A 14,970-nucleotide genomic window follows, 5' to 3' on the forward strand; every position below is an offset into this window, starting at 1 on the left:
TTGAGCATCTTAACGACTTCAGATGAAAAAACTCAAAACTAGAAAGTTGTAGATCTCGTCGAGATTTATAATTTTCATATAAAAATTATCTTTATTTAATTCCGTAAAAAAAGATTTGATTTTTCTAAGATATATTAATCATATCAAATCATATTTTTTGTGGAATTAAATAAAGATAATTTTTATATAAAAATTATAGATCTCGTTTATAGTTTTGAGTTTTTTCATTTGAAGTCGTTAAGATGCTCAAAAAAAATTAATGACATATTTAAACTTAAGGATATTTTTGACTTTTCACACTTATAGTTTGATGAGAGAAAAAAAAAGTTAGAACAGCAACACTGAAGATCGTTGAATTTTTTCAGACTTTTTTTTTTTTTTTTGTAATGGCACACACGGAATTCGCTTGTGCGAGCCCTTCGCCTCGCGCCAGTGCCTCTCCCTCGCACCGTCCTCGGCCTCCTCCCCACGCCCTCCGCCTCTCCCTCCAGCAACCTGTGTACGCCGTACCCTAGGGCCCGGCACGGCCGCTACCGCGACGTGCCCTCGGGCTCATCGCCCACACCACTGCTGGTAATGCGAGGTGCCCTATAACTTCCTTGCTACTCTGATTTAGTGCTTGCTTTTTGATTTGGAACATTCAAAGTTCGATTTCATGTATGAATTTCAATTATGGAAGTTAGCTTTATCTGTATCTCTGTCCATTCTATCTCCTGTCATCATCTTCGTTGGAGCATAGTGGGCTAGCTATGTGTGTGCCTATATATGTCTGTGCCTTCTCCTGGATTACTATTCCAAATGTTCAGTACCTTTTATTTTGATTTGATCTAATTTTCATATCTTCATTTGTCTTTACACGGTGATTCAACGGAGATGTGTTGGTTGTTTATTTTTTTATGGAACAACTAATGCTGCTTTGCCTTCATTTTGATTATGTATGTTATGAGCGGAGCGGAATGTGCATGTTATGAGCGGAGCAGATGGTACAGGCTCCTTTTGCTTCCATAAATACTGGTCCTTTGGTAATTGGTACTCAATAAACATAGGCACCCTGGTGAGTTTCTTTTGTACCACTTTCTTTGGTTACCAAATGTTTTTCACTTTGATAATTGGCGTCTAGCAAACATAGGTACCTGCTATGGATTGCACACTTTCCTTACTTCGCCACTATCTAATTGAAATGATTGGGGGTATTGTGAGAGTCACATTGTCTGACTTCTTGTCTGGATTTGAGCATTAAGGTGTGTTCATATGTGCTGTTCAATACATTGATCCACAATTTCATTTATCTGTTTACTTTTTTTTCTTTACTTGATTGTGTCTACAGATAGGAAGTTCACAATTGTGGGCTGTAGCTTAGGTGCATATTGATCGCTTTTGCAAATTGACTGATAGGGATGTATTATTTTCGACGAAAAAACTTACATGTTAATTTCAAAGTCAAGACATTTTAATAAATTTTTAATGGATGGAAAAAACCAGTTCCTAGGGGAGAGCTAGATTACTGCTTAGTCATCGTTGCATTGTGATTCTTAAATTTCCAGTTAGATTGCTCGGCTGGCTGCTTTTCCATGACACTCACTGGATATCGCTACAACAATTTTGGTAGGGGCCCTTCGTGTGCTCTTTCAGATATCGCTACAATAATTTTAGTACATGATTAGACTCAAATGGTAATTCTATAGGCTTTTTCATGTCTACATTTCCAGCTGATTCGCTGTTATTGACTTTGAGTCGCCAAGTTTGCCTCTGTCTGTTCCAGCACAAATTAATATGGATTTATTTATTGTGCCTGGTCTATGTGACTGTTGTAGTTGTGTTTTGCACTTTTTTTAATGTAACCTCAGTTTGTGGTAAACCTCCTTCCTTAGCTATTCTACAAAAGACCTGATGAATTTGTGATGCCAGGGCTGATTGTATTTAGTATATGTCATGTGCCATTACTACTTAGAAGAAATGTTTTGCCTACGAAAAGATTGGACATTGCAGCTTCAGTTTTTTGTAATGCATTTTAGTTTTTGTAAATAGAGCTAATGGTGGAAAAAAACTGGGATTAGATAATCTGGACGTGGATACAGCGGTGGATACGGCTGTGGCTGCGAATGAAGATTTAGATGTCGGGCAGGTTAATGACATCGTGAGGCGACGGATCGAGATCCCTCTGGAGCTCTCCGATGGGCCTTCGGTGTGCCCTGAAGGGCATCAGCTGGTGGTTTCTGGGCTGCTTTCCACATCCCGCCTGGATGGGCTGTTCGAGGCCCAAGCTCCAGGTGGCCCAACTTTCAGTTTTGCTAGCACATCTATTCCGGCTGAGACTCCCGTCAGCCTCGTGTCGCCGGCCACGTCTCCGTCATCCCCAATCCCGCAACCGTGTTCTTCCCCCGCCGCCCCCTCCCCGCCGCCCGTCAGCGCCTCTGCTGCTATCCCGCCACTGAGCTCACCACCCCCTGCTACCGCTGCTCCCACCGCCTCTAACTCTACCTCCTCGCCACGGCCATCCCCTGCGCCCCGGCCGAGGTCTGTGACTTCACAGCGGACCCAACGTGTCTCCTCGAGTCGCCAACAGCTAGCACGTTGTGCCCCAGCGAGGTACGCCCGACCCATCCAGGTCTACACCCGCCGTCGCACCAGGAGGAGATCACTTGGAGCTCGCTCTGTGGCTGCGGCGCCATCCAGCCCGGTCAGTCCTGCATCAAAGTTCATTAGCAAGCTCTCTAAGCTGCCGGGGCGGATCCTGCCAATCCCGTGCATCAACATACGGAGGAGAAAAAGGATTCCGCCACCCAGCGACGCACCAAGACGAAGTCGCCGCCTCGCCGGGCTGGGCGTACCAGAAGCGTGTCCTGACCACTTAAAGAAACAAGTTGTGCGGGCCCTGGATTTCGATGTGGAAGAAGAAAGGGAGCAACTCAGCCAGCACATTCTGGAGGAATATGTACGACGATTTCAACAACCTCTATCACCCCTGCACATCAAGGCATTGGCTGCTCTATTTGGATGGCTCTCTCCTGATGAGATCCCTGTTGAGGAGCCAGTTGAGTACCTGGTATGATGGAGGCTTCCTCTTAATTGGTCGTTTTTTACTCTCAATATTTATGGACCCATCTCATATATTGATATGGAATGTAAGGGGGCTTAATTCAGTAAATAGACAAGATGCCGTCAGAACAGTTGTAAACTCTTACAAAATTGATGTTGTCTGTTTACAAGAAACAAAAATGACTACAATTTCACGGCAGCTTGTGCTCTCTATGCTCGGTATTGATTTTGATAACAACTACATATTTCTACCATCGACCGGAGCCAGTGGAGGGATTCTGATTGCCTGGAGAAGTTGCCTGGGTTCAGTAAGTGCAAGTAGAGTGGATACTTTTTCCACATCTGTTCAATTCAACTCTGATAGTAGAGGCTCATGGTGGTTGACATGTGTATATGGGCCACAAGATAATGAAGCAAAGATCCAATTCTTGCAAGAGCTGCAGGATGTACGTGTCCAATGTACAGGCCCTTGGATGGTGGCAGGAGATTTTAATCTCATATATAAGGATGAAGATAAAAACAATAATAATTTAAATAGAGCAATGATGGGAAGATTCAGGAGATGGATTGAGGATATGGCGGTTAATGAAATCCCCTTGCATGGTCGTAAATTCACATGGTCTAGTTCCCTAACCAGTGCTTCTCCTACTCTGGTAAGACTAGACAGAGTGTTCTGCTCTCTTGACTGGGAGGAAATGTTCCCGGAAAGTCTTCTTCAGAGCTCAGCTTCTGATGACTCTGACCACTGTCCGCTCATCCTCGGATTGTGTGACAGACTGCCAAGCAAAAGACGCTTCCACTTTGAAGCCTTTTGGCCTAGTCTTGATGGATTCCAGGAAACTATTGAAGAGATGTGGTCTTCTGTCCAACCCCGTCGTTGCCCTTTGGAGACTCTATCCCTGAAACTTAAAGCAACGGCAAAAGGCTTACAAAGATGGAGTCAAAAGAGAATTGGTCACATCAGTTCCCAACTGTCCATGGCAAGGGAAATTATTCATCAGCTTGACATAGCCCAAGACAGTCGTGCTCTCCAGCCTGACGAGCTATGGCTGCGCAACAACTTGAAGAAGCACTCGCTCGCTCTAGCTTCATTAATGAGAACTATAGCCAGGTCAAGATCTCGAATAGGTTGGCTTAAAGAAGGGGATGCCAATACCAGATTGTTCCATATGCATGCACGACATAGAAAAAGGAAGAATTTTATTGCTAGATTGAAGGCGGGTGATCACATTGTCACTGCACATGAGGAAAAGGAAGCTGAAATCTTCGAGTTTTACTCAAACCTGATCGGCACAGCCTGTGACAGAGAAAGAACTATAAACCTTGAAGCACTCAATATCCCAGAATATGATCTAGAGGCCCTGGACATACCGTTTACGGAGGAGGAGGTTTGGAGAACCATCAAACACTTGCCAACTGATAAGGCCCCAGGTCCAGACGGGTTCACAGGAAAGTTTTATAAAACCTGCTGGACAATAATCAAAGAGGATGTAATGTCTGCTCTGCACACCATTTGGGAAAAAAGATTCAGGAACTTGTGGATGCTAAATTCTGCATTTATCACCCTAATCCCAAAGAACTATGAGGCTGCTCAGGTAAAGGACTTTAGGCCCATTAGTCTGGTACACAGTTTTGCTAAGCTAGTGACTAAAATCCTTGCCAACCGGTTAGCTGGCCGTCTTGATGAAATGGTTTCCCCCAACCAAAGCGCCTTTATCAAAAGACGATTTATTCAGGACAATTTCATGTTGGTGCAGCAGACTGTAAAATACCTACACTCTCAAAGGCAGCCAAGAATACTCCTGAAATTGGATATCACAAAGGCATTTGATTCAGTAAATTGGTCTTTCCTGCTGGAGGTACTCCGAAAGCTCGGCTTTGGTGCTCGATGGTGTGATCTTCTTTGCGGACTGCTCTCAACTTCCTCCACCCAAGTGCTCCTAAATGGCAGCCCTGGGGAGACTATTCAACATAGAAGAGGGCTCCGCCAGGGAGATCCTCTCTCTCCAATGCTTTTCATCTTGGTGATGGATGTGCTGAATCGGATGGTCACACAGGCTGATGAGGAAGGAATCCTGCAACCCCTGGCTAGAAGGCCTATTCAGCACAGAATTTCCTTATATGCTGATGATGTAGCTCTCTTCCTCCAACCTGCAGCAGCGGATATCAATTTGACTTTGAGAATACTCCAGCTATTTGGGGAAGCTTCTGGACTCAAAACAAATGTGCAGAAAAGTAACGTAATGCCAATCCATTGTTCTGAAGAAAATATGGGAGTTGTTCAGAGTCTGCTACCTTGTGGTATTCAGGGATTTCCTTGCAAATATCTTGGTTTGCCTCTCTCCATCAAGAAGCTGACCAAAGACCAAATCCAACCAATTATCGATAAAATAGCTGATCAGTTGCCAAGATGGAAAGCAGATCTAATGACAAAGGTAGGAAGGGTGGTGCAGGTGCAACATGTCCTGACTGCAATGTTAGTATACTTGGCTATGGCAATTGAGCTTCCGCCTTGGGCTATTAAGGCAATTGATAAAATCAGAAGAGCGTTCCTTTGGAGAGGCAGAAAAGAAGCTAATGGAGGACACTGCCTCATCGCTTGGCCCAAAGTTTGTCGATCTAAAGAACTTGGGGGCCTGGGAATTGCGGACCTAAAATCCCTAGGTTTTGCACTCAGAGCTAGGTGGCCATGGCTGAGAAAATCTGAACCAAGTAAACCTTGGGCAAGTCTGCCATTTCAAGTGAGCAAGGAGGTGGATGGCCTCATCTCTATGGCAGTGTATACCGATGTAGGAAACGGAGCTAGCACTCTGTTCTGGAAGGATAGATGGCTGGAGGGGAAAAATATTGAGGAAGTAGCGCCTAAGATCCTTAGTTTGGTCTCTAAAAGAATAATAGGCAGGCGTACAGTAGCGGAGGCCTTGACTGATGAGAAATGGATCGAGGACATCCGAGTGGGAGTACCTGTGGAAGCTCTGATGGAATATCTGGAATTGTGGGATAAATTATCTAATATTGAGCTGCAGGATGGGGCACAGGACAGACACATTTGGAGGCTTTCGGCTTCAGGAAAATACACAGCGAAGTCTGCCTATGATGTATTTTTTCAGGGCGCCATATACTTCAGGCCATATGAGAGAATATGGAAGTCATGGGCTCCTCCCAAATGCCGCTTTTTCATGTGGCTGGTGGCTCATAAACGGTGCTGGACAGCTGACAGGCTTGCTCGGAGAGGACTTCCTCACCCGGCCAAATGTCTACTCTGTGACCAAGAACAAGAAAACATTGATCACCTCCTAGTTGGTTGTGTGTTTGCCAGACAATTCTGGTTTGCCCTCTTGCAGCGCTTCGGACTCTCTTCACTCACGCCTTAACCCGAGGATTCAGCTTGGGAGGATTGGTGGGAGAAGGCAGAGGCGGCCACCACTGGAGATGTGAGAAAAGGATTAAACTCCATTATCATCCTTGGAGCCTGGAGCATCTGGAAGCACCGGAATGACTGTGTCTTCAATGGGGTGGCACCTAACATTAACACAGCCCTTAGTATAGCTAGGGATGATGCCCATTGGTGGTGTTTGGCAGGAGCCAAGGGTCTGTCCTTGCTCACTGCTAGGGGTGCTTAGTTAGTTAGCATGCTTGGTCGCTGTACTCTCAGACTCAGGTGATGTAGCTTTAGAAATCAGGGAAGGTGTGGGGGTGAGTGTTTTTGGGTCTATGTATGACTCCTTATTCTTCTACTAATACAAATGATACGCAGCTCTCCTGCGTGTTCGAGAAAAAAAAAAAAAAGACCTCATTGAAGTGTTTCAGCCCTATATTTATGGCTGTTGCAGCTGCTTGCTACCTAACACCTGCTTGTGTAGCCCTAATTTTAATTTCCTCTCTGTCCTAGCTTGTTATTGATCAAGTTCCAGAGCTTCATTTAAGGAGAACATTTGTATTCACAATTTTGTGCCTTCACCTTGTGGTGCCAACTTCTCATGTCTGGTAATCTTTTTCTGAGCTTCAAGACTAAGGCCCTGTTTGGTTAGAATGCCAAACGGGGTGACTAAAAGGTGACTAAAGTAGTTTAGTCCCCTCTAGTCCCCAAGGGGTGGCTAAAGGTGACTAAAATAGTTTAGTCCCTAAAGTTTTGTCACCCCCTAACTACTGTTGTTTGATAATAAGTCTCCATTTGCAGGTACCTGTATTTGACCAAGTTAGTTACAGCCGGGCTCAGGTGCCATTGCTCTTGGCATATACATGTTCAGGTCTGTATTTTTCTTTCCCCACCTGATAGGTAATTTAATTTATGGTTGGCACTTAGAGGTGTTGCCTGCAGGTTCCATGGCATGAGCAGATTATGAGGCTTCGCTTCCTTCCTCTTTGTTGTGGCATGAGTGAGCTCTCCACGCTTGTGTGCGCTGGGAAAGACCTTTTCCTCCTGTGCCTGCTCTCCTTGCCATCGCCGGGGCCGGGTACGTGTGTGGATCTGGCTCGCTGCCCTTCATCACTGGAGGAGCCCCACACTGACGCATCTACCCTGTTGTGCATGGTGGAGGTGCACTCTCTCCCCTTGTCCTCCTCCCCTTCCCTCAGCTCTCTCTCCTCACAGCGAGGATCTTGGCCCCCTCCCCTAGGAGGCCGTCGGCTGCTGCTGTTTTCTTGTTTTTCAATGTGTCGATCATGTGCAGAGCTGATATCCTTCGTTGTACAGTGATGATTAGTTGTTTCATTCTTCATGTTATCTACTGAGGTTTTGGGATTGTGCAATGATGAACTTTTTTAAACTGAGACAATGGAATTGTGCAATGATGATTAACTATTTCGTTCTTCCATGATTCTTGCTATTTGCATCAGTTTTGTGATGACAATGTCATTATGTTTAGCAATTCTCTTTTCCATGTGTTGTTTTGTTTTTATTAGTTGCTACATTTTGTGCATTTGTTACTGACCATAAGTCCATTGTCAATGATGTCTTTAATTCACATAATTTGTTGGTTGTTATATTACTGAGCACACCCCATTGCCAATGATGTATTTACTCAGCACAGATTCATAGTTGGTTGGCTGCAATGAGTGCCTCTGTTTCGGTTTGCTACTGATCTACCCTCTTTGTTTTTTCCTTACATGTTTTGGTCCTCTCCTTCTGGTCCATCAATTAATACATTTAAGCTTAAGCTACATTGCCCCTGCTGGTCAGTACAATTTGGAGGTTAGTATATATTGTGCCCTTTCTGCTACATTTTCCATTGTTTTTGCTTAAATTTGCTTCACCCATTTTTTGTTGTTATTGTTTGTTCTAGATGCAGGATACAGTGCTGGAATTGGAATTTCCAAGCATAAAAAACAATTTACTATGCTCTAGGTGAAGCATTCTCTCTTTTTTAAGTCTTGCTAACACCCTTGCTGTAGGTCCCATTTTGCATAAAGAGGTTGATAGTGTGTGGTTTTCTAGAAAGGTGTGCTCTGGATTGATAAGCTTCTCTGTGTAAGCCAACGCAGCATTAGCAAAGGTAAGCTTCTTTGTGTGACCCAAGGAAATATTAGCCAATGTAAGCTTCGTCTCCATATTTGGTTCTCCTGACCCCTTGTCCTTTTTCTTTCTCAGGACAGCAAGATATGAACAACAGCTTCATATGGTGGAGGGAGACGAGTTAGGAGAAGCAGCGAATCAATTTGGTGATAGAGACAAAAAAAAATTATCTAGAAGGTATTTGCTTCATGTCCATCCCTTGAGTGTTGTTTCATTCTTTGTCGAAAGCTTTCTTTTGACCTGTAGGCTGCTTGCTAAGAATAATCCATCAGAGGATAAAGGGTGAATCTCAAAGCATTGCATTAAAAATAAATATACAGCTAGTCAATATGGAACTGCCAACAGTTTCTAGAATTTGTATGGATAGTTCATTACTTTGCGGTGCATGCTATTTTCCTCTAATTTGTGGACAAAATCAGTTGCCTTTTGGGACTCATGCAATGTCGTAATAAGCGAGTAAGAATGCAGCAATGTTAAAAAACATGTGCTACAAGAATACTGCAAACTGTAGACATGGTTATGGATTCCTATATAACAAGTGTGAACTATGTATTGAAACAAAGCTTCTACAGCTACATAAGTAAAATAACTCTTACACCAACAGTTGCCAGGAATTCAATGGTGAGCCAAATAATTTCCTTTTTTTTCTGATTTGTTAGTCTAATTGATATGCTGCAAACTGTAAGTGTCTCCGTATGAAATCATGGGCCCATGACTTACCTGCCATATGATGTGTAAAGTGTGAGATTATCCTTCATTTATTTAAGATACAGAGTGATGTTTACCAAACTGTAAATGTTTTGTTAGCTGGGTATACCTTCCTTAAGGTAGAGACATTTGAACTGCCATATTTTTCTAGGGTGCTACACAAGCTTGGTTAGTACAAGTAACGACTTTTACAGAAGCTCAGCTGCCAAATAAGATAGTTCATATCTTTCCTTCCAACATGCATCTGTAAACTGTACCTCATGCTTATTTTGAGTCAGCTCAGGTTAAATATTCTAGCTATACTTCTTGTAGGTAACTTGGTTGTCCAAAGCCGTAGACAGCATTTCTGCTTCTTGTGTTGTTAGTATGATGTAGATACTGAAAAACTCGCCTATGAGGTATCGTGTTCTTATTAAGATTGCCAAACTAAATTATTCTTTGTTGCAAGCAATGGCCTTACTGCTTTCTGCCTCATGGCCTCTTTCTTTAGTTTTTTCAGTTCTTGATCTACCACACAGCATGTCAACTATGATATTAGCTTTGTAATGTTCGTCGTCTTCAGATTTAGATGATGAAAAATATAGAAGCATTTAAGTTGCAAGGCATCTCTGTGTGTGCTTTTCCCTTTTTTCTCTTTTATTATCTTCAACTGAATTTTGTCCTCACCATAGTTCCTACGTATGCCTCACAGATTTGTCAATTCCATATATGATGATGCCTAATAGTTTCAAAAGAAAGGGGTTGGAGCATGGAGGGCCTCCCCTGCATGTATAGTTGGCCCCACTTCTTCGGTTGGTTAATTTTTGTTAGAACATTTTGAAGTCCCAGACATTCTATTTGTCCTGGAATATGTACGTTACTATCTTATAATGTTCATCGTATTTTTTTGGGAGCAGACAACTGGTGTGTTATATACTACATAGGCACTGTGCTGTACCTAAATCTTTTGGTGGGTGACCCATAGATTAATGTTTCCCTGATGCAGCAAGAGCATGTGTATGCATTTGGAATTTCTGAAATTTTAGCCTTGAAGATGAAAAACGCCTCACCGTTCTGCATTGATTTAGTGCCTCCTTTCGTTAATTCATTTTCTCTGTTCTTTGGTTTCATTTTCTTTCTTCATGTAAGCCTTCCCACGAAAGACTCATTATATTCTTTATTATATTGAACAAAAACATACCAGAGTGTCCAAGTGATTCCCACGCTGGTCGATCTAGCAGCGCATTCTTTCATGCAGATGATAACTATGCTATTGATCCATATGCTACTCCCTGCAAATTGCGCCCGAGGTTTGGTCCTGAATCTAGGCTGTTAGGTAGAGGTCTCTAGAATATCCTAGGTAAAGTTCACATGGTGCCTCTTGATTTTTCTACATCTTCAGTACTACTATACTATTCTCTTAAGTTGAAGCTACCGCCTACAGGTTTAGAACCTCCTTCTACGTATTCCTATGTTCATCTTTTTTGGGTGCTCAGAAGGGACTATTGCTTACCATTAGTTGGTCAGTCGCACCGCTGTTTGTTTACACAAAGTGTTCTCATAAGATAGGCAAATTCTTTTACTTTACTGCAGGAACTATTGTTTACCATAAGTTGATCCGTCGCACTGCTGTTTATTTACCCAAAGTGTCTTCATAAGATAGGCAGGTTCTTTTACTTTACTACAGGAACTATTGGTTACCGTTAATTGATCAGTCGCACTGCTGTTTGTTTACCCAAAGAGTTTCTGATATGAACCCGCTAGGGTGAATCCCGATCTTTTAATGAGAGAAGGTGGATAACTCGATTTGGGGATGGAGATGACGTTCACGGCCCGACTACAACCATCCAAGGATGTTGCGCCTTAGCAACCGATACACCACCTCCAAGGGCCGTCGCGATCTTGTGGAGCACGATCAACCAAACCACTAGGGTAATTCCTACAAGCAACCGAGGAACAAGCAAGAACAAGTAGAACAAGCAACTCAATTGCAAATATGGAGATGAAAAAACAATCTGAACTCACAAAATTAGGGTTCTGAATCAAGTAGAACGGATGGTCTAGTCAACACACGCGTCTACAAAGAAATAGCAATGGCTAAACTTTCAACAAAACAAAACCCAACTGTTCTTGGTGGCGGCTAAGGGGTATATGAAGGTGGAAGGACGACCACCAAGGTGTTGGGGTCGTGTTCCAACCCTAGGACGCGTCCCTAATGGACCCGACTTGATACACGGCCCATCGGGACAAAATAAGGCGACGCAGCACCTTTGACAGAAAAACCTCTCGGTAGTAATTTGATCATTGCGGCCGCCTCAGACAAGATATAGACATGAGTCCGCATCCATATGAAAGTAGACTTCATAAGGATTCCATGGAGTACTTGAACGCCCAAAACGGAGTCCGGATGAGGTCGTGGCGGACGTCGCAAGTTGGTGCAGTGTTGCAGTCCGAATCCAGCCCCAAAACGTGTTGGATTTGATCTCTTTCCTTGGACCAAAAGTGACGTGGTGTCCTGGTGGAGGACGTTGGGAATACTTGTACTTGGCCCCCAATCAACTTCTTTGGTCCTCCATGCCTTCCATGTGTCTTTAACACTCTTTTTGATCCATGTATGTATTTCTGAAAATGACAATGAACACACATCATGGTGCAGCATCAATTCATCAAATGTATCAAATACAATCATGGTAAATGATTGTTTCACCTGTGAATCAAAATTTGCTAATGTGGTTGTATCCGGGCAGGAGAGATGTCCTCATCAGTTTCCATCAGATAGACAAGTTCTTTTACTTTACTGCAGCTTCCCAGCAGATTCTTCCCTCATGTGTGCTGCTGGAACTATAGATTAGTTTTTGTTCTTTCCATCCAACCTGGTGGAGTCCGTCTGTTTTTTGTCCTTACCTTTTGTTACTTTGCAAACAATTTCATATTATGTTGTTATATGCTACCTAGGTTAATATAGGACTGACAATATGGAACCACTATTTACATGTGCATACATCCTTTTTATTGAGTTGCCATTAGTTGTTAGAGTATATGTAAAGATCGCCGATAGCAGCTATTCAGTAAATTTAGGCTTTGATGACAGTGCATATTATAAAATCATTGACCAACAAAAGCTACTCATTTGTGCAAACTGATCCTATTTTTTTGCTTTAAAAGGACACAGCTATGTGAGTTTGTACTTACTACCTCAGGCTGCTGCCTTGTAATATGCTTACTGGTTTGGGACCAACACCGGCGTGCTGTCGGTGATTTGCAAGCAGGATGACACCCCGGACCCTGTGATATGTTCGGTTGTGCGCTACTCCTGCACCTTCAACTGTGGTGTGCCTGTCTGGTGTCAAATAACTACGTTTGTTATACACATCTTAACTAATTTTAGTTCTTACTTTATGTGAGCTGATCATTGCAGATCAACACTTGCAACACCATCTACTGCGACTACTTCACGCCAAACAAGAAACGCAAACCAATCATGTGAATCGGAGCTTGGACTGGATGGTGCTTGTCTTGACCCAAGCCGCGCCAGAAATCATGCCGATCCCCTGAAGACTTTCCAATATCTGAGAATGGCCTCTGCCATTTGCCAACCCATACATTTGTGCAATATATATTACCTACTTGCCACAGTTATTTTGCAATTCCTAAGTTAGACATATGTTTGTCTACAGCCTTTGCCGGCTGCTAACCTACGCGCGCAGCCTAATGTGATATAATTAAGTCAGAACCACCATTGCTGCTTATCATGCAGCCTAATGTATAGATCTAGCAGATGGTGTCCACTATTATAGTACGTGTAAAACACCGCCCTATGCTACTGGCTTGGAACATTGCCACACTTATGGAATCTCTCTATGTAATATATACAGACTTATCATCCTCATATTACAATGCCAGATATTTATCGTGTCCATGCTCCGATCTTGAAAAAATATATACACACGCTTAGATCTACGATTCCATTTCTAACTGACTGTGACGCGCGCCCCATTTCCAACTGACTGCGCAACGTGCGTGAGGGCGCGCGTGATGGACTAGTACATGTAACATGCCACAAGAAGGGAGAAGAGAACCAGGGACCTGTTGGACTCGCTATGATAATCTCTTGGTGTGTCAATTGGTATGCTGCTGTTGTAACCGTGTAACAGCAAGCCTGCTACTGACCTGCTGTTGTTTATTTTCTCAGTCTAGTTGTTGCTCATTTATTTTGCTCCATTCTAGAAAACTGTATGGGTGAATGGAATCGTTCAATGGATGATGTTGTAAGGTGTGTATGAGTTTGACTGTATCATGGTCATGGACTCATGGTCGTGGTGGCTGGACAAAAACTCGAGTTCAGTAGTGGATCAATCAATGGATTATATTCTCCATCGTTAAATTTATATGTACCGTGTTTATTTCATTATATAAGTATGCAAGTGATGTATCATGGCCGCCATGTACTGTATTTTTGTGCTTTGGCTCGCAAGCAGAACGAGCTAGCTCGAGCTTGCTAGTGAGCCGAGCCGAGCTAGTCCGCTGGCTCATTTGTATAACGAGCCAATCCGTGCCAATACATTAATGAGTGAGCCAAGCTATAACGAGCCGAGCTGGCTCGATGTCTAGCCCTACCTGTTGATAGCCCAAATTAATCTTATATTTTAATCTTGCAGTGTTTATTATATTCCTCTTAAATTAAGTTTAGTATTTTATATATACTTCTTTATAACTACTCCATCCATTTCGATACGGAATACACAAAGTATGATGACTTCTAAAATATGTAAATAAAGCATTCTATATGGTGTCCATGCTTAAAATAGCAAAGTTTGTTAAAAATGAAACCATAATTGAAGAAAAAAACTCCTTAATTGGGTATAATTTATGGGTATTGTCATGGGTTTGATCCCGTGGCAGTGATTAATGATCCGATCGATGGGTTGATGCATGTGACTTCAGTGATTTAGCACTCAAGGCACAAAAGATATATCCTAGTTCGAGCGTCTAAGCCTTACATCCAGAGCCAATTTCTTCGTGTTAGAATGCTCAATCGAGTTCTTACAATAGTTGAGAGATGGTAGGAGAGCGCTAGCTAAGTGATCTATGGTTTCTCAGATGATTTGGGGTTTGATCTATTAATCGATCCCCTTAAGGGCCCGTTCGTTTCCAGCCCGGAATGGTCTGGAACTGTTCTGGGCCTGGAACCATTCCACCGTTCCAGGCCGGGAATGCCTAACCGAACGGGCCCTAAAGGAGCCTCCGGTGGGCGAAGGGAGTACATGGAGACATCTGGTTTTAAGGTTTCCTTGCGCCCAAGGGGATTCTAAGTTTTTGTGTCCTAATCATCGGTCGATGGCGGCGCCAAGCGTCATAGCTCATTGTTGGTCGTGGCCAACAACGCTGTACCACTTCTGACATCCTCTGCCAGAACTTGGAGCTCGGGCCAAAGGAGCCGCCCGAGTGCGTCGTGGGGCCCTTTGTCACTGGGCGAGGTGGGTTTCCACATTCGACCCACCTGTGAGTGCGGGGTCTATCGATATTCCTTGATTTCCATTCCTTGCCGTTGAGTAGTCATTCACCGAGAACTGAGGGGATTGTGGGGGAAAGAATGGGTGTCTCCAGCGAGGGTACGCAGTGTTCGATACAACTCCAGTCGCCTAATCCTAGGTGCCAAGACCTTCGTCGCTTCCTTTTTAGCTCCGCCACTATCTGTGCTACACTACCCGTTCATCACATCCTTTTAT

The 14,970-nt window shown here is 43.4% G+C and overlaps 1 protein-coding gene across 14 annotated transcripts; it reads left to right on the forward strand.

Moving 5' to 3' along the window:
• Nucleotides 1-423: 423 nt before the first annotated feature.
• On the forward strand, nucleotides 424-13,236 carry LOC136529962 (uncharacterized). Of its 14 annotated transcripts, none has more exons than XR_010777492.1 (11): nucleotides 424-1,054; nucleotides 1,130-1,241; nucleotides 6,932-7,026; nucleotides 7,220-7,289; nucleotides 7,361-7,579; nucleotides 8,194-8,233; nucleotides 8,325-8,386; nucleotides 8,477-8,534; nucleotides 8,630-8,731; nucleotides 12,511-12,571; nucleotides 12,660-13,235. XR_010777492.1 is itself a non-coding variant. In XM_066523005.1 (11 exons), exons 1-6 carry the CDS (start codon nucleotides 968-970, stop codon nucleotides 8,384-8,386), a joined length of 573 nt encoding a protein of 190 aa, XP_066379102.1. In that variant the 5' UTR covers nucleotides 424-967; the 3' UTR covers nucleotides 8,477-8,534; nucleotides 8,630-8,731; nucleotides 10,446-10,601; nucleotides 12,511-12,571; nucleotides 12,660-13,236. The 14 variants fall into 14 exon arrangements, 12 of the variants coding, with proteins under 12 accessions (XP_066379102.1, XP_066379112.1, XP_066379103.1 ...); XM_066523005.1 differs by lacking the exon at nucleotides 1,130-1,241 and adding an exon at nucleotides 10,446-10,601 and having other exon boundaries at nucleotides 12,660-13,236; XM_066523015.1 differs by having other exon boundaries at nucleotides 6,932-7,094.
• The last annotated feature ends 1,734 nt before the right edge of the window (nucleotides 13,237-14,970 follow it).

The sequence above is a fragment of the Miscanthus floridulus genome, chromosome 19 (assembly GCF_019320115.1).
Source record: "Miscanthus floridulus cultivar M001 chromosome 19, ASM1932011v1, whole genome shotgun sequence".
Classification (NCBI taxonomy): domain Eukaryota; kingdom Viridiplantae; phylum Streptophyta; class Magnoliopsida; order Poales; family Poaceae; genus Miscanthus; species Miscanthus floridulus.

Bases quoted from the DNA above. Each gene is read 5' to 3' on its own strand.
- LOC136529962 (XM_066523005.1), top strand. From the start codon at position 968: ATGAGCGGAGCAGATGGTACAGGCTCCTTTTGCTTCCATAAATACTGG. The intron at 1,055-6,931 runs GTGAGTTTCTTT...TCTCTGTCCTAG, and splicing joins CAATAAACATAGGCACCCTG to CTTGTTATTGATCAAGTTCC. The intron at 7,580-8,193 runs GTGCACTCTCTC...AATACATTTAAG, and splicing joins CCCTGTTGTGCATGGTGGAG to CTTAAGCTACATTGCCCCTG.